The following is a 24,075-nucleotide window of genomic DNA, read 5'->3' on the forward strand; positions in this document are numbered from 1 at the left end:
CATTCTACAGTACAGACGTAAATATAAATTTCCTTCAGCCTGAGGCTTATTCATTTCACTTTTGATGTGAAAAGGCTTTTATATTTGCCAAAAATAGAACGTTTTTATTTTAAAAACAAACAAGCAAGCCCTGTCCAGATTTAAAAAGTAACGCAAAAAGTAACGTAACGCATTACTTTCCATAAAAAGTAACTAAGCAACATAATTAGTTACTTTTTTATGGAGTAACGCAATATTGTAATGCATTACTTTTAAGAGTAACTTTCCCCAACACTGATGATAGTGATGATTGCACATTCATTATCTGACAAAAATATTTTGCATAACCACAACAGAAGCTATTTCTTGCTGCATCGCACACTAAATTAGACTTTATTATATAAAACTGTTTTCCTAATTAATATGCTATTACAGATTTTGAACTGACTGAGAACCAAGGTCATTTTGAGTGCTATGCATTGACTGTATAAGGCACTAGTCAGGCTGTTTATTCAGGGTTTTGAAGCACGACTGACACACGCTGCAGAGAAGAGACGTCTGCTCTCCTGTTTTCATAAACATTCTTTATAAGATCCCCGACACGCACCCGCCAGACGTGGGAGAGCGACTTATGGAGAGTGGACGAGTTTTATATCAGCAGACAGAAGTAGTCAAAGAAGGTTTTTAATGTTTCATATCTGGGTTTGAACAGATCTGTTGTCTCCCTTAGGGACGGCCCTGACCAAACATCCCCACAGATCGGTCAATTCAGCGGCAGCTCGCCTCAGGAGGCCGTTTCCAGCACGTCCAATCACATCCTGCTCAAGTTCCACAGCGACTTCAGCACCAGCGGATTCTTTGTTCTGCGTTACCATGGTGAGCAGAATCGTCCACAGTTTTGCTTCCTCATTCACGACAGCTTAGTTCGCTTATAGTTGTTTATTGTCAGCTCGATTATCCTGGCTTATTCCCTCACGCCCACAGAATATGTTACTTATGCCGTATGTATGCTGAGATGAGCCGTGAACATACATACATTCAACCCAAACTGTGGCATGAAATTGCATTAGGAACCTTCTGGTTTGTGTGCCTTCGAACGCCTGTTTAGCGTGTCACCTTGCTGCTTTCTGGCCCCTTGTTTTTTTATTTTACTGCTCTCAAACACAAGGGCTAGAAATTGTATTACTTGTTTCTTCGGGAAAATGGCTTCGATTATTGCAGCTGCCACATTCCGATGGCGCTATAATGTGTTTGGAAACTTCCATCATCCGTAATAACATTCATTTCTGAATGAGCAGGTGTGGAAACACATGCATTTGGCTTCTAAGGCAGCATCCTTGCTGTTATGGAACCTCATAAGTGATGATTTGATATGATCTACATAGTGTGCAGCATTCAAACAGATGCACTCTTCGTATGGAGACTCAAAAACTGATTTGTATTTAGCATGTGGCTATGATAGCAACACAATACTCAAGCATATAACATGCATAGGTTTTATTTAGAATTGGCTTCAATTCTGTCAATGCTTTTTGATTTTGATTTGAAATTCAAATTTTTGAATTTGAATTTGAATTTTTCAGTGTTTTTGATGCAAATATCTCCTGAATCGTCCACAATATTTATTTCACTGAGCGAATTGCAATTATGAAATAGCCTCTTTTACTAAAGATACATGCAATGCTTCTTTAGTTGCAATAATCTTTGTGCATGATGCTTTGTAATTCTATCAATGTAGGCGAATCACTAGGTTATGGAAGAACTTTTAACAGGGGAAATAGCATCTGAACACGACAGATGACCTTTGAACCCCATTGGTTTTCTCTAATCTATTTTGCAATTGTGATGGGAGACCGTTATTCACTAAAGGACGTTAACATCTGCGTTAGCATATTTTCTGCTGATGCTTTTGAAGTTCACCAATAAACTAATAGAGCATAAGGAAGTTACGTCAAGTGCTGCAAAGCTCAAAGCTGATTAGAAATTTAAAAGATAATAAAATAAGATAGTTGTGGTCCCAGAGCTGCCAAAATACTCATTCTCTGGTTTGAAATTGCCTTTAATGTGTTAGCGTAGTTACAGCGGAGTTTTTCAGTGTTCAGAGTGTTTCTGAGTGTTCCTGTTTTCTCCCAATGATGAATTCTAAATGAAATGTGTTTTTGTTTGTCAGTGGCGACGTCAAACAACATAAAGGTCATTTAGCAGTTTGGTAGCTGGTAAATCTTAATGATGTTAAGATACTGAGAGCGTTTGCTGGATCTTACCTAAAAAAAGGTGCTTAAACTCATTTGAATGAATCCTTAACTCTATTAATCTTCTTTGCATTTGTTCATTGTGTCGGCAGTTTGCGTAAACAAGCACCACTTCTTTTCCTCAGAAAATTTATAAAATAACAGTCTGCTATTTTTCCAATGATTTATATGTAAGATTTACCATTAATCATTACAGCAAATTATTAGCAACTTAAATTGATACATGTAAAATGAATAATTTAATATTACACTAAAAATTTATTTATATTATTATTATTATTATTTTATTTTTTATTAACCCTTAACCAGGACTATAAATCCATGTATTAATCTTCATATTCTATTAATCTTTATAATCTTCGTATTCATTCATTGTGTTGGCAGGTTGCATGAACAAGCATCACTTTTTTTTTTCTTAAAGGGGTCATATGATGCTGCTAAAAAGAACATTATTTTGTGTATTTGGTGTAATGAAATGTGTTTATGCGGTTTAAAGTTCAAAAAACACATTATTTTCCACATACTGTACATTATTGTTTCTCCTCTATGCCCCGCCTTTTTAACTGTGGCATGAAATTGCATTAGGAACCTTCTGGTTTGTGTGCCTTCGAACGCCTGTTTAGCGTGTCACCTTGCTGCTTTCTGGCCCCTTGTTTTTTTATTTTACTGCTCTCAAACACAAGGGCTAGAAATTGTATTACTTGTTTCTTCGGGAAAATGGCTTCGATTATTGCAGCTGCCACATTCCGATGGCGCTATAATGTGTTTGGAAACTTCCATCATCCGTAATAACATTCATTTCTGAATGAGCAGGTGTGGAAACACATGCATTTGGCTTCTAAGGCAGCATCCTTGCTGTTATGGAACCTCATAAGTGATGATTTGATATGATCTACATAGTGTGCAGCATTCAAACAGATGCACTCTTCGTATGGAGACTCAAAAACTGATTTGTATTTAGCATGTGGCTATGATAGCAACACAATACTCAAGCATATAACATGCATAGGTTTTATTTAGAATTGGCTTCAATTCTGTCAATGCTTTTTGATTTTGATTTGAAATTCAAATTTTTGAATTTGAATTTGAATTTTTCAGTGTTTTTGATGCAAATATCTCCTGAATCGTCCACAATATTTATTTCACTGAGCGAATTGCAATTATGAAATAGCCTCTTTTACTAAAGATACATGCAATGCTTCTTTAGTTGCAATAATCTTTGTGCATGATGCTTTGTAATTCTATCAATGTAGGCGAATCACTAGGTTATGGAAGAACTTTTAACAGGGGAAATAGCATCTGAACACGACAGATGACCTTTGAACCCCATTGGTTTTCTCTAATCTATTTTGCAATTGTGATGGGAGACCGTTATTCACTAAAGGACGTTAACATCTGCGTTAGCATATTTTCTGCTGATGCTTTTGAAGTTCACCAATAAACTAATAGAGCATAAGGAAGTTACGTCAAGTGCTGCAAAGCTCAAAGCTGATTAGAAATTTAAAAGATAATAAAATAAGATAGTTGTGGTCCCAGAGCTGCCAAAATACTCATTCTCTGGTTTGAAATTGCCTTTAATGTGTTAGCGTAGTTACAGCGGAGTTTTTCAGTGTTCAGAGTGTTTCTGAGTGTTCCTGTTTTCTCCCAATGATGAATTCTAAATGAAATGTGTTTTTGTTTGTCAGTGGCGTCGTCAAACAACATAAAGGTCATTTAGCAGTTTGGTAGCTGGTAAATCTTAATGATGTTAAGATACTGAGAGCGTTTGCTGGATCTTACCTAAAAAAAGGTGCTTAAACTCATTTGAATGAATCCTTAACTCTATTAATCTTCTTTGCATTTGTTCATTGTGTCGGCAGTTTGCGTAAACAAGCACCACTTCTTTTCCTCAGAAAATTTATAAAATAACAGTCTGCTATTTTTCCAATGATTTATATGTAAGATTTACCATTAATCATTACAGCAAATTATTAGCAACTTAAATTGATACATGTAAAATGAATAATTTAATATTACACTAAAAATTTATTTATATTATTATTATTATTATTTTATTTTTTATTAACCCTTAACCAGGACTATAAATCCATGTATTAATCTTCATATTCTATTAATCTTTATAATCTTCGTATTCATTCATTGTGTTGGCAGGTTGCATGAACAAGCATCACTTTTTTTTTCTTAAGAAAATGTAAAAAAAAAAATTCTGACATTTTCCTTGAATTTTCCAATTGTATTTACCATTAATAATTACAGCAAATTATTACATTTATTATTACATTTAAAATAAATAATGTTAATATTAAAAAAGCAAAAACCCATTTTTATTATTATTATTATTAAACCCCTTAACCAGCATCTTAAAGCTATGTATTAATCTTCAGTGTGCAAAAAATATATTTTCCATGCTGCCATTTTGCTAATAATTTTTATATATATTTACCATTATAATTCCAGAGAAGTATTACATTTTATTAGAAAATTGATTATTACATTTAATATGAATAATTTTTATATTCAAGTACTATAACAAAACGTATTTTTAAGTTTTAAGTCAAATCTCATTTTGTTGTTTATTTTTAATGAGTCAAATCTCATTTTGCATGTGCATAAAAATAAATTGGCCACTGAATTTGAAAAGCATTTCCTTATATGTATTGCCACACAACAAGATGAACTAATCTTAACATTAGTGAATTATGTGTCTTATTGAGGGCATACAACATGTTCTGCTCAACATAATGTGTCTTCAAATGATGTTACATCACAATAGTGACTGTTATCATATCATACAGTAATAGGAGGTTGTTAATGTATATGATCCTCTTTTAGAAACTCTTGCAATTAGACATTGTTATAATCATAAGGCATAATCATTGTTGACGAGGCAGATGCTATGACCCTTGATTGTGATTCATACTTTGCAGCTGCGGCGCGTAATTTTGTTGTACGTTTAGAAAAACTCCGGTGACAGATGTGATGATTTAACATATCATTGTGTGGGTTGTTTTCAAAGCGTTATCACTTAACCAGCAGCTAAACATCACGTTTCTCACTCATCTCGTTCCCTCTCGCAGCTTACCAACTTCGTGTCTGTCAACCTCCCACACGTGTCGCCAACGCAGAGATCCTGGCTGAAGATGATGAATTTGAAATTGGTAAGCCTGAAGAACGTTTGATGATCATCTGTTTGCATAGATTTATCACGCATCGCACCCTCATTAAAGAGACGCTCCCAAGGTGCCCACCTTCGCAATGCAGCGTTTCTTATTTAATGTGAAAGAAAATGCCCCTTTCTGATGGGAAAATAACACCCGACACTCTGCATTTGTCATCATTACTGTCAAAAGCGTGTAAGCGGTCAGGTCTTAATTAGCTAATGTGTAGCTGAGCGCTAGTTGTAGTGGAAAAGCAAAGATCTGGGTGTGTAATTACTCAACAGGAGACATCATCAGGTACCGCTGCCCGCTGGGCTTCACGCTGCTCGGGAGCGAGATCTTGACCTGTAGGTTGGGCGAGCGACTGCAGATGGATGGTCCTCCTCCGGTCTGCCAAGGTTAGTTTGGCAGCACATCCAGCACTCTGTCTCATTTGTGTCCGTGCTCTTCCTGTTTTTATGTCTCACGTCGTTAGCTCTGCCGCTAGTTGTTAGGCTCTTTTGGACTTCCGGATGAAGAAAACCGCAGTACAGCGTTGTGAATCATTGTGTTTAAAACTTAATATCAAACAGCATGATTCTAGATGTCTTGAAGTACCTCTCGCAACTGTGAGTGCCTAAAGATATGCCTGCCCACATTTATATAATGATTATGTGCAATTCAGAACTTCCATACAGAAGTTCCTGACTACGAATTGAGGCAACAAACAGGGTGCAGACTTGAAATTTGAATGTTAAAATATATTGAGATACACTGAAGTTCAAATGCATTGATGTTATTAACTAAAAGACGAAAAATACTGTATAATGCTTTCCATTCTGCCATTTTTTATTAGTTTCTGCCATTAATAACTGCAGCAAATTATTAGTTATTAGCAAATTATTTAATCATTATTTAAAATTAATCATTTTTATTTTATAGCAAAAATTGAATTGGAGTAGCGAACAGGATGCAGACTTGCAGTTCAATTTTGAATAGTAAAATACATTGAAATGATTGAAATCCAAATGCATTGAAAGAAACTAGAAACTAGAAAGAAAAAAGGTTTAACAAGTTCCATTCTGCCCTGTTTCTAATATTTTGATATTAAGTATGTACCATCATTTTACAGCAAATTATTACTGTTTTTAGCAAATTAACTACATTATTGCATTTATTACAGCTGAAATTCATTGAAATACATTGAAATTTGAATGCATTGTGCTTTTCTACTAGAAATACAGTATAAAATATACTCTCCATTCTTCTAATATTTCTAATATTTCATATTAGTATTTACCATTAATAATTAGAGCATTTGAGCTTACATTTAGAATGTGAATTGAGGTAGCAAACAGTGTTGCAGACTTGCAATTGAATGTTACAATACATTGATATTCAAATGCATTGTGATCATTTTTAACTAGAAGGACAAAGCCTTGACAAATTAAAAAAATACTTTAAAGGTCTATTTTTAAAAGTAGAAACACTTAGTCTTTATATATTTAATCATATTTAATAAATTACCAGGGTGAATAATGCCGGTTTTGTTCAGAATGCATCGCCTTTGTTGAATTTCTTCGAATTACAATTCAGTAAATTCCTCTTCCTGTCGTTCTAATTTAAATTCTAATTTAGCTTCCTGTGACCAGGGCCGCATTAAGACCGCACTGGGCCCCGGGGCCATAGGCGTAATTTGCGGGTGGGACGGGTGGGACAATATAAAGCTTTAAATAGGATTTTTATATATATTAGGCTGCATTATAGTTCACCCAAAAATGAAAATTCTGTTGACCAATTCAAGTCAAATTTGCACTCTAAAGAGTAGTGACATTTTATTTTGTATTCTTAACCAGCTTTGTATTTTTAGTGGCGTTAAGTAGCTCGGCACATTGGTTCAAAAATGCACTCAACATAACTGTTTATTAAGTCATGTCACATCTTACTTTTAGTGAGAATAAGCAAATTACTGCAAATTACAGGAAACTTGTCACTTCTCATCATGTTGGGTAAAAGTAAATTATGAGGTGAGAAACCTTGATTATAAGACTGACATGATAAGTGCTCTTCAGGGCGAGCATAGAACATGGTGACAATGTCATGCAATCAGTTTATTCTATATGGGTTAGTTTGTTTTCAGATGGTGTTTTTGCCAACATGACTCATTTGAAAAAAAAATGCCTACCTGCATTTTTGCAAAACTCAGAAACATTCTTATACATACAATTTACTGCGGTTTCCAGCTAAAATGAACATTTGTAGTAATAAAACAACAACAACTTCTATTCCTTTTCACACAAATTATGATTACAGGGCCAGACTATTGATACATTTCCTTGCACAATACTATGTTATGACCTCAAAAACACCTTTACAATAATGCATGATTTGTGAACAATTACATTTTATGTTTGCATCACATAACCAGCTCCATATGTGACTTTTCTGATGTTGTAAGCTTGCTCGGTAGCGCACCTGGTACAGCATTGCACCTGGTACAAGACTTGTAAAACACAATAAAAAAGCTCATAGACATGTAGAAGCATATGAAAATGTCACGGTTGTTTAAGCTTCATGTTTGCTAACGCTATTGATTAGGCTTAGGGTCAGATTTAGTGTAGGTGGTACATTATTGTCAAACATGATAGAGGATTGATCTTTTAGTGCCACTTGCTGTGCATTTCATTTCCAAACTGGTGTGATAGATGCAACAGACAACGTATTTAAAAGTTGCCAGTTTAACCGTCTTCTTTTTCTGATAAAACTAAACGGTTTTAGTGCTGCTCAATGGACGTTCCACTTTGAAAGTGTCACGAAACATGCAAGAAGCAACATGCTGTGATATAATTTTGCAGAAATGTCACCACAGACACATTTTCCCATTGAGCCTGGGTTGGTATTTGCACTATTTAACACATGGTCATTTGGTTTCTTCTTAGTGCAATGTCCTGACAATGAGGTTCTGTTCGACTCGACGGGCATGATCCTGAGTCCAGGTTACCCTGACAGCTACCCCAACCTTCAGATGTGCTCCTGGATGATCAACGTGGAGAAGGGCTACAACATCACACTGCACTTTGAACTCTTCCAGACGGAGAAAGAGTTTGATATTCTGGAGATCTTTGATGGTGGGTTTGAATTATTCCTCATATTCAGCCATCATCTGACAGCTCGTGCAACTGTGTCCCTGAATATTACAGTCATTATTCTCTGGCCTGTCCTAACTCTGACGCTTTTCTTGAAAATTTGAAATGAAATTTGGAGCCTCGGGAATGTGTTTGAAAAATAACAGAGCTGCTTTTTTAGACCCATGACCATTACGAGAGAAATATTTTTATACACTCCCCCCAAAAAAAACTAATTTAGGAACAGCAGACATGCAAAACGCTAGAAAGATTAGAGTATTTCTTGATAGCGAGGCAATGGCAAAGACAATTCGAAATACATTCTGAGTGTTATTAGCGCTAATTACTTAAGTGCTTGCAATCAGCAAATTACCCTATTCATACTCATCATTGATTGGATGCTCATTAATGCCCATGGCATTTGCAGAGCCCCAGTGGAATAGGAAGTGAGAAGCAATACCAATTTCCTTCTCTCAGGCCAGATTTTGTGTTAATGTTTTGCAGCAAAGCAATTTTTGGAGCTCTTTCCCCAGTGTCTAAAACTAAATCGGCTGAATCCCATCGGATGGACATTTCCACTTGATGAATTTATTCTGAGAAATCTTCTTTGCTCATTGCCACATATGGAAACTTCTTGTTAAAGAAATAGTTCACCCCAAAATGAAAACTTGCTAAAAATGTACTCCCTCATCCGAGGTGTTGATGATGAGTTTGTTTTTTCATTGTAGCAGATTTGGAGAAATTTGCCATTACATCACTTGCTCTGCAGTGAATGGGTGCCGTCAGTATGAGAGTCCAAACAGCTGATAAAAACATCACAGTAATCCAGAAGTAATCCACACCACTGCAGTCCATCAGTTAACAACTTGTGAATTGAAAAACTGTGTGCTTGGCATTTTAACTTCAAACCGTTGCTTCGGGTAAAATACGAGTCCGTAATATTGCTTTCTCCAGTGAAAAAAAGTCTTGTCATCTCGTCTGAATCACGAGAGAAATATGCACAGATCAAGCACAGTGCATAAACAGTTCCAAAAACAGTTCTAATCAAATATGTGGGTGGATTTTAATGTGAGTGGTCAACAGAGGATGGACTTTTTCACTGGTGGAAGTGTTATGGATTATGGACTGGTATTTTGGCCAGAAGCGAAAGTTTAAAGTTAAAATGCCCTAATGATGATTTTTTTTTTTTAAACAGCTTTTTTCACTTCACAAGACGTTAATTGATGGACTGGAGTGGTGTGGCTTACTTGTGGATTATTGTGATGTTTTTATCAGCTGTTTGGACTCTCATTCTGACGGCACCCATTCACTGCAGAGGATCCAATGGTGAGCAAGTGATGTAATGCAAAATTTCTCTAACTCATCTACATTTTGGATGGCCTGAGGGTGAGTACATTTTCAGCAAATTTTCATTTTTTGGTGAACTGTTCCTTCAATTTTGAAAATGTTGCATTGATTCTGTCAGAATGTCAAAATTGAACCATCAGCGATGACATCATTGAATTCTGAATTGCATTCCGTCTCTTGAATAGGCAGTTTGCAAACTTCTTCAAACTGTCCTTGTACATAACTTTAAGAACATTTATTTGCTGCTTTATTTACATTGGAAATGCCAAACTGTTTTTAGCTAACAGTTAAAGTTTATTTTTTGCAGGGCCCAATATTTACAGTCAGAGTCTGGCTGTGTTGAGCGGAGATCTCAGCGTGCCCTTCAACATCACCACCATGGGTCACCAGCTGTTTCTCCGCTGGTCATCTGATCATGGCACCAACAAAAAGGGCTTTCGTATCACTTACGTGGGTGAGTATCAAAGTATGTATCCCCGATTGTTAATTCCTTTCAGTTCTATGTGTCTCTCGTGACCTTTTGTCTGTCATGCCCATGACAACTTCGTCCAAGTCTATGTCCCATCTGTCCATGTGTTTGTGTCCAAATGTTTGTGTAACATAAAAGTCAGGAAATGTAATAGAAGTTGCTTTAAAAAAACGATATAGGCCTATAATTCTGAAGAATGTAATTAAATCATTAAACAAATTTTACAGTGCATTTGAGAAATATGTATGTTAGACCTCACATGTCAGACCTGTTTCACACATCCTGCTTAGTTAGCAGCATGTAAGGAAAACAGCAAACAGAGGTGTGCGTTGAACTCCCACACCAGCCAGTTTCCAGCCACATCTTTTATGCAAATTCTGGGGCAATGCATAAATAACATGATAGATGTGCAGAAGTCTAACAAGTCTAACCTGGTTTCAGTCAAACTTGAGTTTAATAGAAAGTGCTGATAATAACCACAATGCATTACAACATATCAGTATTTCCTTAAAAAAAGTATTTCAGTTGCAATTAAAAACTCTAAATTTCATACTTTAAATTCAATATACAGTACATAGATGAGGAGGAGCACTGCTCAAATCATAGTTTCAGTCAGACCTGAATTGAGTAGAAAGTGTTGTTTTGTGCCTGTCGCTGCGTGTTGGTTGTGCATGAAGCACAAATATGTGTTTTCAAACATTGGTAAGTAGTTCACTCCATTATTTTACTTTATTGCTGAAGATGTAATGAAATGACTTTTGTGTGAAAGAAGTCGTATGCTGCTTTCAGATCCTCCTGGGAAACATTCAGAAGTTGTAATTATGATGTGAAAGAATAAAATACAGTAGATGCATTGTGCAATTTTATATTCATTTTTTACTGACAGACACGGGGTGTTTTTTCAGTGCTAAAGCAACAAAAGGAAAAGGATGCACATTTGTGCACTTGATATTTATGCATTCTCATGACAACACAGAGAATGATAGGACATGTATTTTTTGTTGCACATGCCTTTCAGCTCATAATCTGTATAAAATACCTTGATTCTTTAATTTACACTCCACCAATGTGAAAAAAAATCTGGGCTCAAAGTTTCCCACTGGTGGTAATTAACTTGTAAATATGATAATTGCAACAAGACTTAAAGGCACAATTAGAGTAGAAATATTTAGTAACGCTTTATTGTTAATATAATTTATTATATAATATGTAATTAATATAAATATTGATTACAATGTTTTACGCTGGTAATTCTTAACTTGTAAATATGATTATTGCAACAAGGCTTGAAGGCACAATTAGATGTAATTAATATATATTAAATAATACTTGTATGTTATATAATGTCAAAGTATTATTATTGTTGTTAATTTGTAACATTAACACGCATTAAATTATGTACTGTTAACAGATAATGTACACTGAAATAGTTTAAAATGTCATGATTATGCAATAATGGGTTTAATGATTATTGTAAAGTGTTGCCAATTATTTATCTGTGATAATGATGATGTGTTGAGTCAATATTGTGTGAGTGCTTAATGATCCGTTCTATCATCTGTAGCGATGTACTGCAGCACCCCAGACTCTCCGCAGCACGGTTTCGTGGTCAGCCAGACGGGCGGCCACGTCAACAGCGTCGTCCGCTGGGCCTGTGACCGCGGCTACAGGCTCATCGGGAAAAATATAGCCGTCTGCAAGAGAACTGAGTTCGGTTATCTGGCCTGGGACTCGTCTCTGCCGGCATGTCAAGGTGTTGTCTTTATTATTATTTTCTTGAGTTTACAAAAATTGCATTTCCTTGAGTTGACCGTGAAGGCTAATTTAACTGACAATCACTTGTGCTCAAGTATTGTTTGATTTAACCTTCACTGGCAAAACTCACAGCTCTGTATTGTACTTTTAACATTTTTGTGCTTCATCGAGGACATTCATTATGCATATATATACAGTGGGTACGGAAAGTATTCAGACCCCCTTAAATTTTTCACTCTTTGTTATATTGCAGCCATTTGCTAAAATCATTTAAGTTAATTTTTTTTCCTCATTAATGTACACACAGCACCCCATATTGACAGAAAAACACAGAATTGTTGACATTTTTGCAGATTTATTAAAAAAGAAAAACTGAAATATCAAATGGTCCTAAGTATTCAGACCCTTTGCCCAGTATTTAGTAGAAGCACCCTTTTGATCTAATACAGCCATGAGTCTTTGGGAAAGATGCAACAAGTTTTTCACACCTGGAGTTGGGGATCCTCTGCCATTCCTCCTTGCAAATCCTCTCCAGTTCTGTCAGGTTGGACGGTAAACGTTGGTGGACAGCCATTTTTAGGTCTCTCCAGAGATGCTCAATTGGGTTTAAGTCAAGGCTCTGGCTGGGCCATTCAAGAACAGTCACAGAGTTGTTGTGAAGCCACTCCTTCGTTATTTTAGCTGTGTGCTTAGGGTCATTGTCTTGTTGGAAGGTAAACCTTCGGCCCAGTCTGAGGTCCTGAACACTCTGGAGAAGGTTTTCGTCCAGAATATCCCTGTACTTGGCCGCATTCATCTTTCCCTCGATTGCAACCAGTCGTCCTGTCCCTGCAGCTGAAAAACAACCCCACAGCATGATGCTGCCACCACCATGCTTCACTGTTGGGACTGTATTGGACAGGTGCCTGGTTTTCTCCACACATACCGCTTAGAATTAAGGCCAAAAAGTTCTATCTTGGTCTCATCAGACCAGAGAATCTTATTTCTCACCATCTTGGAGTCCTTCAGGTGTTTTTTTAGCAAACTCCATGCGGGCTTTCATGTGTCTTGAACTGAGGAGAGGCTTCCGTCGGGCCACTCTGCCATAAAGCCCTATATATAAAATTGTTGCTTCATTTTCATATAACAAATAGTGGAACAACAGAATTGCTGTCAAGGAAAAAAGCCCAAAGGGGCATGTTCAATTACCTTCACTCAAATCAAAAATAAATCACCCCTCGAAAATAACAATAATAATAAAAAAGAGAGCAAAACAAAATAATAAAGGGTGAATGGGCTACTGAGAAAGGATATGAATTTTGAGCAGATTTTAACACTATGAAAAAGTGAAGGAGCAGACGGATCAAGACAGCAGGACCTCATTGTGTTATAATTCTGGAAACAGTCCAGGAGGAGAATCTGCTGAAGGAAGAAAATAAATTGACGTATTTGAAGGCCATTTTTTAAGGTTTTGAATTTGTTGTTTCTGAAACAGTGGGCTGGTGCTTGCTAGATAAGAGAGGTGATCATTATACAATATAAAATTCAATATAATAAGTATAAATTTAAAAAGGCACCCAAAAATGTAATGACAAACATGAGTAAATAACATAAATTTCTATTCTGGGTGAACTATTTCTCAAAGTTTTGTATGTTTAGGTAATTAATTCATCTGAAGACACCAATATTCTCAGCTATTTTTGTTTCTGTTGACATTCATTAGCTAGTATCAAGAAAGCAACTGCATTACTAGAATATTTTATATGATTCTTTCCAGATGTGGCATTTTGTGTTGATTTGGAATGTTATTGAGATTGCTGCAAAGACAGACCGTGTCAGATGCCAGCATCACTGATCAATCGTCTCTTTGTTTCCGGCTAATTAATACGGCCGAATGAATGAACGAATACGAGTGCTGTTGATTTGCTGAATTTTTTTTATTCGAATTTTAGCACTCAGTAATTGGACAACCTATTATGTTGCATCGCTGTATTGATTTTGCTTTGAGCAAACTCCAGCACCTTTTCCATTTCTTTAATTACACATTTTTGCCATGCTGGCTAATTACAGCCCTGCTTGCTCACACGTGACCATGTTTAGACCTTCCATTCACTGTGTGGACTCGATGAGGTCAAATGCGGTGGAGTGTCATTCCTGCTAACTTTTAAAATGAATGTGTTGGTGTTTCAATGTAAGAAAGAATTCATAAAAACACTTATCAGGCATTGTATTAGTTAGCTTTATTAATTATAACTTGATTATTTAAACAATTTCGAGAAGAATGCAAATAAAGCGATAACGTGAGGAACTGACAGTTTGTTTACATGAAGACGTCTTGAAGTACATTTTGATATTTATCTTTTGAAATGTTGGTAATAAACAGTTTTCTGTGATTTTATCAAACATGGATGGATGTTTTAGAGTGACATAAACCCACTAACATCACTGCAAAACATCACATAATTCGACAAATCCTCTGCTAATATTTACTGTACTAATGTTTGTTTTCCCTCCAAAATGATGCCACTTCCTGTCATTAAGAAACTGGATTTTACTAATTTAAGGGATTGTATGACAGACTGCCAGACCTTAAGACTTAAGACAGCTGGTTGACTAGTTGTTTAGACAATCCACCAACTAGTTTTTAAAAATAGGTTGTTTTGCACATCCTGGTCTCTGTAGGGAAAGTGCTAATTCAAAGTTCACTCAGCGGTAACTGAATCGATGGCAATGACCTCACCTGCCCTCATCTGCTGGAAAACTAGCCACATAGGTGTGTGTGCATCAGTGCTTTGGTTCAAATTTTTTTTGAGACTGGCTTTTGTGGATAGGTTAACGAGGAAGCTGATATTAACGAACTGCCATTGTAAAGGGAAGTATCTGTATTGGACTTTCTTGGATGGACATTTCTTAACCCTTGTGCTGCGCTGAAAATCCGTCACCTAATTTGGTGTTCCTGGTATAAAAAAATGATCTGCCTTTTAAAAAATGCTGGTTCATTTAGTAGGTAGTGCTTTACAATAAGGTTCCATTAGTTAATGTTTGTATGAACAAACAATGAACAATACATTTATTACAGTATTTATTAATCTTAGTTAATGTTAGGTAATGAAAATACAGTTGTTCACTGTTAGTTCATGTTAATTCACAGTGCATTAACTAATGTTAACAAGCCCAACTTTTGATTTTAATAATGCATTAGTAAATGTTGAAATTAACATTAACTAAGATTAATAAATGCTAGAAGTATTGTTCATTCTTAGTTCATGTTAGCTAAAGTAGTTCACTAATGTTAACTAATGAACCGTTTTGTTAAGTGTTACCATTTCATACTATGCTTTATTATCAACTTTTTTTTTTTGGAACCGATTGTCGTAGGCCTCATTGTTTTTTTTGTTTTGTTTTTTAAGCATTATTTGGGGATAATTTTGGCAAAGTTCACTCAAAAACTGAGGTGCATATAGTCAGATCAGTTCCAAAATAAATACAAAACCTGTGCTAATTGAAAGAATACAAGTTGATACTATGATTGAATACAGTATTTGGTAATAATATAGCATAATGAGAGATTTATAAGCAGTTTTTTCATAGGCAACTCAACACAAGTCCCAAAAAGTACAAAAGTAAGTTTTTTGGGTTGTTATTCCATGTGTAAACAAAGTCACTATGTTTTAGTCCAATGCAATAACATGAATTTTGCATTGGACATTTTTAGGGGGAAGAAAAATCTCTCCTGGTCAAAATGACTGGACCACAACATGACGGTTAATTCTACATATTCGAAATATTCTATTTTTATTCCGACTTAAACTAACTGTATCTAATACTTACTCTCTAATTTTATTATCATGTGTCTTGTTGTTGTATGTATTTGAATAATGTAAGCTTTATAACAAAATATCCTTGTGTGTGCAAGCACACATTCGGCAGTCAAGCTCTTTCTGATTCTAATATGTGTGTGTGTGTATATAGTAATTTGGAGTGGACAGATTTGAAGAAGGATTGGACAAAGTTTGGGAAATAATTCTTAATGTATTCACTGCCCTTCAGAGATCTGTTCTTCAGATTTCTAGTAAATTGTATTATATAATTATTGGGGGAAATAACAGGTTATTATGCATTCACATTATTTGCATTTGCAGCTTCACCGTCTTTGTTTTCTCTTTAAATCCATTCTTTGGATTTCGTTTATCCGTGAGGCATGTAATGCAAGCCACGTATTTCCACTCTGAAGGCAGCACAGAATATATAACATGACAAAATGCATTTACAAAACTTTCTGATTGCGGGAAGCAATTAGTTGCACCCTCAAAAGTTTCTTGTTTTTCATGCCCAAGTTTGATAGAATGTGACGCAGTTTTTTGCAGATGTTCTGCTATCACATGTGAACATAAAGAAAATCCAGTTTGTTTTTTGTGGAATCAGTTCTAAATAAGAATCAATTCCTATTTCCCAAATCCTCTGTATGCCATTCTTCATGGAAAACAAAAGGGAAGTGAACTAATTTCATGTTCTTTGTTGAGGGTTTCGATGCAAAGTCAAGCTCGTCTCATTGTCTTTTCTAGCTGTGTCCTGTGGGCCCCCGGTGGCCCCTGTGAACGGAGGCATGCTGGCTGCTGATTATTCAGCAGGAACACGAGCCACCTATTTCTGCAACGACGGCTTTCGTCTTTCCTCTAAAGAGGTGACCAGCACCGTGTGTCAGGCTGACGGCACGTGGAGCAACCACAATAAAATCCCTCGCTGCACAGGTGAGACAGACGTCCTGGTTTCCAGTGATCAAAGCATTTAAGGGTTTAAATGGTTATGTTGATCATGTCTGGTAACAGTGAGTTATATTAAAGACCCTCATGAAATCAAATTTAATGACTAATCTATATGCTAGTGTTATGAGAATGGATTTATTAATACTAGAGGCAAGCAGTAGCACGTAGGTAATCAAATCATGGTGAATAGTAAGTCAGTAAGATTTTTTTTTTCCTTTGAAAGAATGAATGTTGTTATTCAGCAAGGATGTACTAAATTGATCAAAAGTTGAAATTAAGATATTTGTTAAGAAATTTTTATTTTCGAAATGCTGTTTTTTTTAACTCCTCATCAAAGAATCCTGAAAAAAGTTTCTACAAAAATATGGAGCAATACAACTTTGTTTTTCAACAATGATAATTATAAAAAATGTTTTTGAGCACCATATAAGCCTGGAGTAATTATGCTGAAAATTCAACTTCAACATCACCGGAATAAATTACATTTTAAAATATATTAAAATAGAAAACAGTTATTTTAAATTGTAAAAATATTTTATAACATTACTGTTTTTACTGTATTTTTAATCAAATAAATGACTTTCAACCCCAAACTTAAAGGGACAGTTTACCCAAAAATTATTTATTTACCTTCGAGTTGCGCCAAACCTGTATGAATTTCTTTCAGCTTGTTGAACACACACACAAAAAAATATATTTTTAAGAATATTCATAACAAAACTTTCATAGTAATGTTTTCCATACTATGGAAGTCAGTGGCTACCATCATCTTGATGGGTTACCAATATTCTTCAAAATATCTTTTGTATTCAGCAGAAGAAAGAAACTCATACAGGTTTGGAACAAATGGAGGGTGAATAAATGATGACAGAATTTTCAAATATTTTCAAAAAAGGCTCAGAAAGAGGGTGGAAAATGGTTGCGTAATTGTAAATTGCGTTTGTTAAGTTCCATACAAATATTTTAACCATGCTACTGATTTCCTCTCAGTTGTGGTCTGTCCCAGTATCGGCTCCTTCACCCTGGATCACGGCAAATGGAGGATTGTCAATGGCTCTCGTTACGAATACGGCACTAAAGTAGCCTTTACTTGCAATGCCGGCTATTACCGGCTCGGCCCCGCCCACATTCACTGTACATCCAATGGGACGTGGAGCTGGAGGAATGAGCGACCTCGCTGCAAGAGTAAGTTATGCGCTTCATTTGTTACTCAAACATTAATGCTGTACATATCATGACACACACAATTCCCAGGCCTTGTTAGTCTGGCCAGTTCTAAGGTCAGTCAAAGCAGACTGCAAGACTAATGATTTTGTCAATTGTGTCCTGAAGTGTGAAAGATTAGCAGCGTGTGCGGTGCTTTGCTACACACATGGAATCTGGGGGAGTTTTCCGCAATTTTCTGCACAGATTTCTTTAAGTTTTAAGGATTTTTTAAGTTTTAGTTGAGAATGTTGACTGCTCAGTTAGTTGCATGCATTTTGTTTACTGTTAACTGTAACAGCTTGCCAGAAAATACTACTCATTTACATGGTTTATGAGGCGAGAGGATTGTGCAACCAGTAAACATTTCCCATAATTCTCAGTGGCTGCATGAACATGATAAAATGCATATAGCATCAAGTTTTTGTCCACAGATTTTTATTTTGGAATTGAATCAAATATGCTGGATGCAAATGTAAATAACCTGCCCTTTTTTAACAAAATGCACATAGACTTGTGTATAAATTTTGCATTCAGAGTTAAACTGCAAGTAATTTATTACATTTTGTGGTTTCCCCAGTGGCTTTAGAGTCCATTTCCAATATTATTTTTCACCAATTTTCCAGAATGTGATATTTTTGTTTTCTTAAACACTTAAACGTTGCTTTATCTAATTTTTATATGAATTAAATTCACAGCAATTAAATAGAAACAATTGCGCACATAACATGCATCCATGGCAATTTTTATTTATTTATGTATTTATTTTTGCACTTGTGCTAAAAAGCCCTATGGATTTGCCAGGAAGTGACAAATAGAGAAAGAAATACGAACTTGTCCAGTACCTCCATTGTATTCTTTAATTATGTCTTATGGAATCAAAAGTACTAATTTCCCAGGATGCTTTATATGGCGCCATCACAATACTGAAATAAATTTGGCCCTGTATATTCTCCACTATATAGGCTGTTTAAAGGAATAGTTCACCTAAAAATGAAAATTTGATGAAAATTTACTCACCCTCAGACCATCCAAGATGTAGATGAGTTTGTATGTTTATCCAAACAGTTTTGGAGAAAGTTAGCATTACATTGCATGCTCACCAATGGATCCTCTGCAGTGAATGGGTGCCGTCAGAATGAGAGTCCAAACAGCTGATATAAACATCACAATAATCCACAAGTAATCCACACCACTCCAGTCCATTACATCACTTGCTCACCTCTGCATCCTCTTCACTGGAGGAAGCGTTTTTATGGACTATAGACTCATATTTTATCCATTTATTTTATTCATTTTTGGATAAGCTATTCCTTTAACATGCAATTAAATAAACACACAGCTGAATGAGTCGAGAATCCTGAGTAAAACCAGTTGTCTGTTACTATCGCAGTCCTCCATCGGCAAGTGCCATCCTCAGATGGTTGAGTTATCAATGTTGTGCGTCTGCTGTAACTACAGATGTGATGAATGCGTTTATGGCTCCCATATGAGAGGCACAATCTAAACATTAGAGGCGCTTTATGATTGATGGCGTCTGACAGGATCCTGCACCCTGGCGAGAAGACTGCAACGTCAATTTTAAAAAAACAACAACAATCAGGGTGAAGATGATGAGAAGTTGATAACAGATGAAATGATGATGCCGCTGTGGTTTTCCTGCATGAGTAAACGCTCCTGAACAGTGTATCACATATATAATACATCCCTGATCTCCTCTCAGCTCAAACGTTCAGCTCCTGATCCCATATGAGAGGCACAATCTAAACATTAGAGGCGCTTTATGACTGATGGCGTCTGACAGGATCCTGCACCCTGGCGAGAAGACTGCAACGTCAATTTAAAAAAAACAACAACAATCAGGGTGAAGATGATGAGAAGTTGATAACAGATGAAATGATGATGCCGCTGTGGTTTTCCTGCATGAGTAAACGCTCCTGAACAGTGTATCACATATATAATACATCCCTGATCTCCTCTCAGCTCAAACGTTCAGCTCCTGATATTTTCAGCTGGTTATGGGTGGTTAAGAACAGTGTTTGGGAAGCTACTTAGAAAATGTTGCTTCCCAAGACACAAACTACTCAGTTTAAAACAGCCAAACTGCACTTTTAAAGTAGTAGTGTGCTATTACTGGCTAATTACATTGAAGCATTTTAGGGGCAGCATATTTTTCGATTTCTGTAAATTTTTGTTGCATTTTTATAGTAAAAAGTGATCAAACATAGAAGATTACTTCTACTTTTAGTTAGTTAACTACTCGTTGAAATTCTTCTTGAGATAGTTTCCTAATTTTGGTCTGCATTTCTTCATGTTGTCTAAACATTCAAGCTACACTTTTGAAGGAATAGTTATCTTTTACTAGTAGCTAGTTAGCTTTAATAGTTAGCTTTTACTAAAGCAGTTTAAGGAGCAGTATCTTTTTTTAATTTAACAATCAAACCTTCTGTTTCTGTAACATTTTTATCGTAAAAACGTCAAATATAGAAGCTTATTCCACGTTTAGTAAATTAGCTATTTGCTACTAAATTCCTCAAAAGCAGCTCTGAGTATTGAAGCTTTAAACCTGGTAAAGGTTTTTTAAGAGAGTCAGTTCCAATTGATCCATTCTGAAGTCAGTTCTTCTTGAGATATTTTCCTCATTTTGTTGTGCATTTCATCCGTGGTGTGTTTTTGGAGGTGTAAATCCCAGTCGTACTTGTTGTTTAAACAGTTAAGCTACTCTTTTGAAGTAATAGTTAGTTTTTACTAGGGCTGTGCAATTAAGCGCATGCAATTGTAATGCGCATCTCGTCAGTAAAGCCGGTCCCGTGATTAGGAGTAAATCAACATCACCTGCTTTCAGATGGAGCGGCATTTAATACACAGAGCCGTAGTTCACTGACAAGCTAGGCGATATCGCGTTCATAATCGAATGCAATTCATCTGCGATTATGAATGCGATATTGACTAATTGTCAGTGAACTACGGCTCTGTGTAGTGAATGCCGCTCAATCTGAAAGCAGGTGATGGAGATTTACTACCAATCACGGGACCGGCTTTACTGACGAGATGCGCATTACAATCGCATGTGATTAATTGCACAGCCCTAGTTTTTATTAGCTAGTTAATTTGAAGCAGTTGAAGGGAAAGTATATTTTTAAATGTAACAATCAGATTTATGTTTCTGTAACTTTTTTTATTGTAAAATATACATGATAAAACCAACGCTATCTCACGGCCAATTTGTACGTATTTTACGAGGTGGCTAATTCGTACGAATTTGTACGACCTCACTCGTACAATTTTGTACGATTTCTGTGACGGGTAAGTTTAGGGGCGGGGTTAGGTGTGGTTCTTCGTATGAATTAATTCGAATTTGCCAACTTATAAAATACATGCGATTTTTCTCAAATTCGTACGAATTAGCCACCTCGTAAAATATGTACGAACTGCTGTGAGATCGGGCTGGATAAAACATGATAAAATATAGTAGTTTATATAGTAGCTTGCTTCTACTTTTAGTTAGTTAGCTACAAAGTCCTAAATTCCTCAAAATTTAACTTAGTTTTGAAGCTATAAACCTGGTAAACACAGTCAAGCTATTGAAGAATTAGTTGGCTTTTACTAGATAGTTAGTTGAAGAAGTTTATGGGAAAGTATCTTCTAAAATTTAACAGCCACATTTAATGTTTCTGTAACATTTTTATTGTAAAAAGTGATTAAACATAGAATTGCTTTTTACTTTAGTCTAGTTAGTTAGGAAGCAGTTTAAGAGGCAATATATTTTTTCAATTGAACAATCAGATCATTTTTAAAACTGAGATTTATACATTCAGAAATATTTATTCTATTTTAGAAATTTTACTCATTTTGATCTGTATTTCTTCAGTTTTTTTTTTTGTTTTTTTTCATCGGGGGTGTAAATCACAGTCGTACGTGTCGTCTTTAAGATTGTGTCGATTCATTTTTGTTCTCTATTGCCTTTTACTGCAGTCATTTCGTGTGGAGAGCTGCCCACTCCTCCTAATGGAAAGAAAATTGGAACGCAGACAACCTTCGGAGCAACCGCTATTTTTACCTGCAACTCGGGCTACATTCTGGTGGGCTCGACTGTACGGGAATGTCTGGCATCGGGTCTCTGGAGCGGGACGGAGACGCGCTGTCTCGGTAACACCAGAAACCTTCTCTCTTTCAAAACATCACCACACATTACCATCCATGTAACCTTTTAATGGAGACGGGGCGCTGAAAGGCCATATGAAGAGTTCTGTGACATTTTGTCAGGATTTCCATAGCAACAGTGGTTTTAATTTTTTGCTTATGCTGTATGCAGCACCTGTATCATCACATGCAGATAAAAGCTCTTGTCTAAAGCCTAGTGAACTGCCTATGTAGGTACAAAAAGTGTCATTATTATCCCTTCTTAAATACAGTTTTTTGACCTTGAAGGAGAACGCAATCCCATAATACACTATAGTGGTTCTCAGTGGGAAAATATCCATCTAAGATGATGAAAAAGTTGTCGTTTAATATTTATAAGTATCTTTTATTCAAAAAGTGTCATTAAATTTACATGCGTTTTATGCTTTTGGCACATGCTTGTGTCCAAAGAGACTTACATTAAATTCAAGCTATACATCTTTTAAGTTCCAGTGTTCCCTGCACTGTAAAACAGCAGCTGTGGTTGCCAGAAATTCACCCTAAAAATGTGAAAATGTGTCAGGTGTTGCAGAATGGCAGTTTGGTGCTTGTATATTTTTACAGCTTAAAACCATACATTTTATTAAATTATATAATGTTAATACACCAAAATCTGTTTTAATTTACTATTTTGCGCTGTAATTTATACAGTAATTCATAGTTTTGCTTGCAAACACCATAAATGTACACCATAAGTATTTTACAAGTTACATACAATGTGTACATATACATTTTTTTTTATTTTTCTCTGAAAACTGTATGGTATTTTTACAAGTCTTTTTCTTTCAAAATGAAAGCATTTTTTTACAGAGCTTTTTTTTTTTTTTTACTAATTTCTAAGACAGCATCCTTGATGAAGACAAGGTAGTGGACAATGTGAGAGAAATTAACATAAATATAATTGATCATTTATTACAAGTGTAATTTATTCAATACCAAAAACGTACTACAACTTATATTCAGGCTATGCATATTCTCAGTTCATGCATTCCCTAGGAATCAAATCCGTAACCTTGACATTGCTAATGCAGTGCTCTGCTGTTGCTACAGGAAATATAGTCACATATAATTACATCTGATGAAATATGTACTATTTTACTCTATGTGTGTGTATTTTTGTACTTATCAGAGTTTTTCAGGGTTACCTCAACATGCTATTGTTGCTGCTGTTCAACAAATTCTGCAAGTTGCTTCCAGTGTAGAATGTTCAATCACCTATGATGTTTCATTTCGGTCAGGATGCAACCTTAAAAGGCAGCTGGCTATGTAGGCAGTATACTAGGAGGTCCTTGTGGAAGGTTTCTCTGTTGTGTTTGCACAGATTGCATGAGTGTCTTTGTGTAAGAGAATAATTTCTTGTCCGACCTGTGCAACAGAAAATGAAGTGAGAGAACGCTGTGGAGGGACAGAGGTGACGAAATGATTTCTGCAGTAGTTCAGCGGACTCAGTGCTCTGTGAAGTGTGCAAGCCTCTGCTGAGTTCTGTCATCAATCACATCTGAGAGAAAAAAACCCTGACAGCTCTCCATTTGCCCATCGGTCTTTGTCTCTCATCACATCTTCTCTGAGTAAAACAGTGTTGTGCATTACTTTGTCCACCAAAAGAGTCTTCAAATCCGTTGTGTTGATCCTCGGATGCATCGATATTGCAGTATCTGTTGTGGGGATTGAACACTCATTGTCTGTGGGTGGATTATGAATATCTCTATTCACCACACCACACACAATGTGATTTCCTCAAGTAGGACATCATCCTGCAATAATGTTCCCATCAAATCACAGGCTGAACTAGACATGAGAATTTTCACAAATATAAAGATTATGGTTGTGAATCAGATTCCACTTAACTCCAAATTCTTAATTATCCACAAGTAATTATTT

General features: G+C 35.9%; 1 protein-coding gene across 1 annotated transcript in view; it reads left to right on the forward strand.

Annotated features, from left to right (window-relative positions):
- The window catches only part of LOC107726638 (CUB and sushi domain-containing protein 3-like), a 274,484-nt gene that overhangs the window by 198,702 nt on the left and 51,707 nt on the right, over window positions 1–24,075 (forward strand). The window contains exons 45-53 of the mRNA XM_016536300.1: window positions 710–855; window positions 5,309–5,389; window positions 5,674–5,787; window positions 8,308–8,496; window positions 10,148–10,294; window positions 11,874–12,062; window positions 16,609–16,794; window positions 17,800–17,994; window positions 21,988–22,161. Coding sequence (XP_016391786.1) covers window positions 710–855; window positions 5,309–5,389; window positions 5,674–5,787; window positions 8,308–8,496; window positions 10,148–10,294; window positions 11,874–12,062; window positions 16,609–16,794; window positions 17,800–17,994; window positions 21,988–22,161 — 1,421 coding nt within the window. The remainder of the gene's footprint in view (window positions 1–709; window positions 856–5,308; window positions 5,390–5,673; window positions 5,788–8,307; window positions 8,497–10,147; window positions 10,295–11,873; window positions 12,063–16,608; window positions 16,795–17,799; window positions 17,995–21,987; window positions 22,162–24,075) is intronic.

Source organism: Sinocyclocheilus rhinocerous, unplaced genomic scaffold (genome assembly GCF_001515625.1).
Source record: "Sinocyclocheilus rhinocerous isolate Xijiao unplaced genomic scaffold, SAMN03320098_v1.1 scaffold5, whole genome shotgun sequence".
Classification (NCBI taxonomy): domain Eukaryota; kingdom Metazoa; phylum Chordata; class Actinopteri; order Cypriniformes; family Cyprinidae; genus Sinocyclocheilus; species Sinocyclocheilus rhinocerous.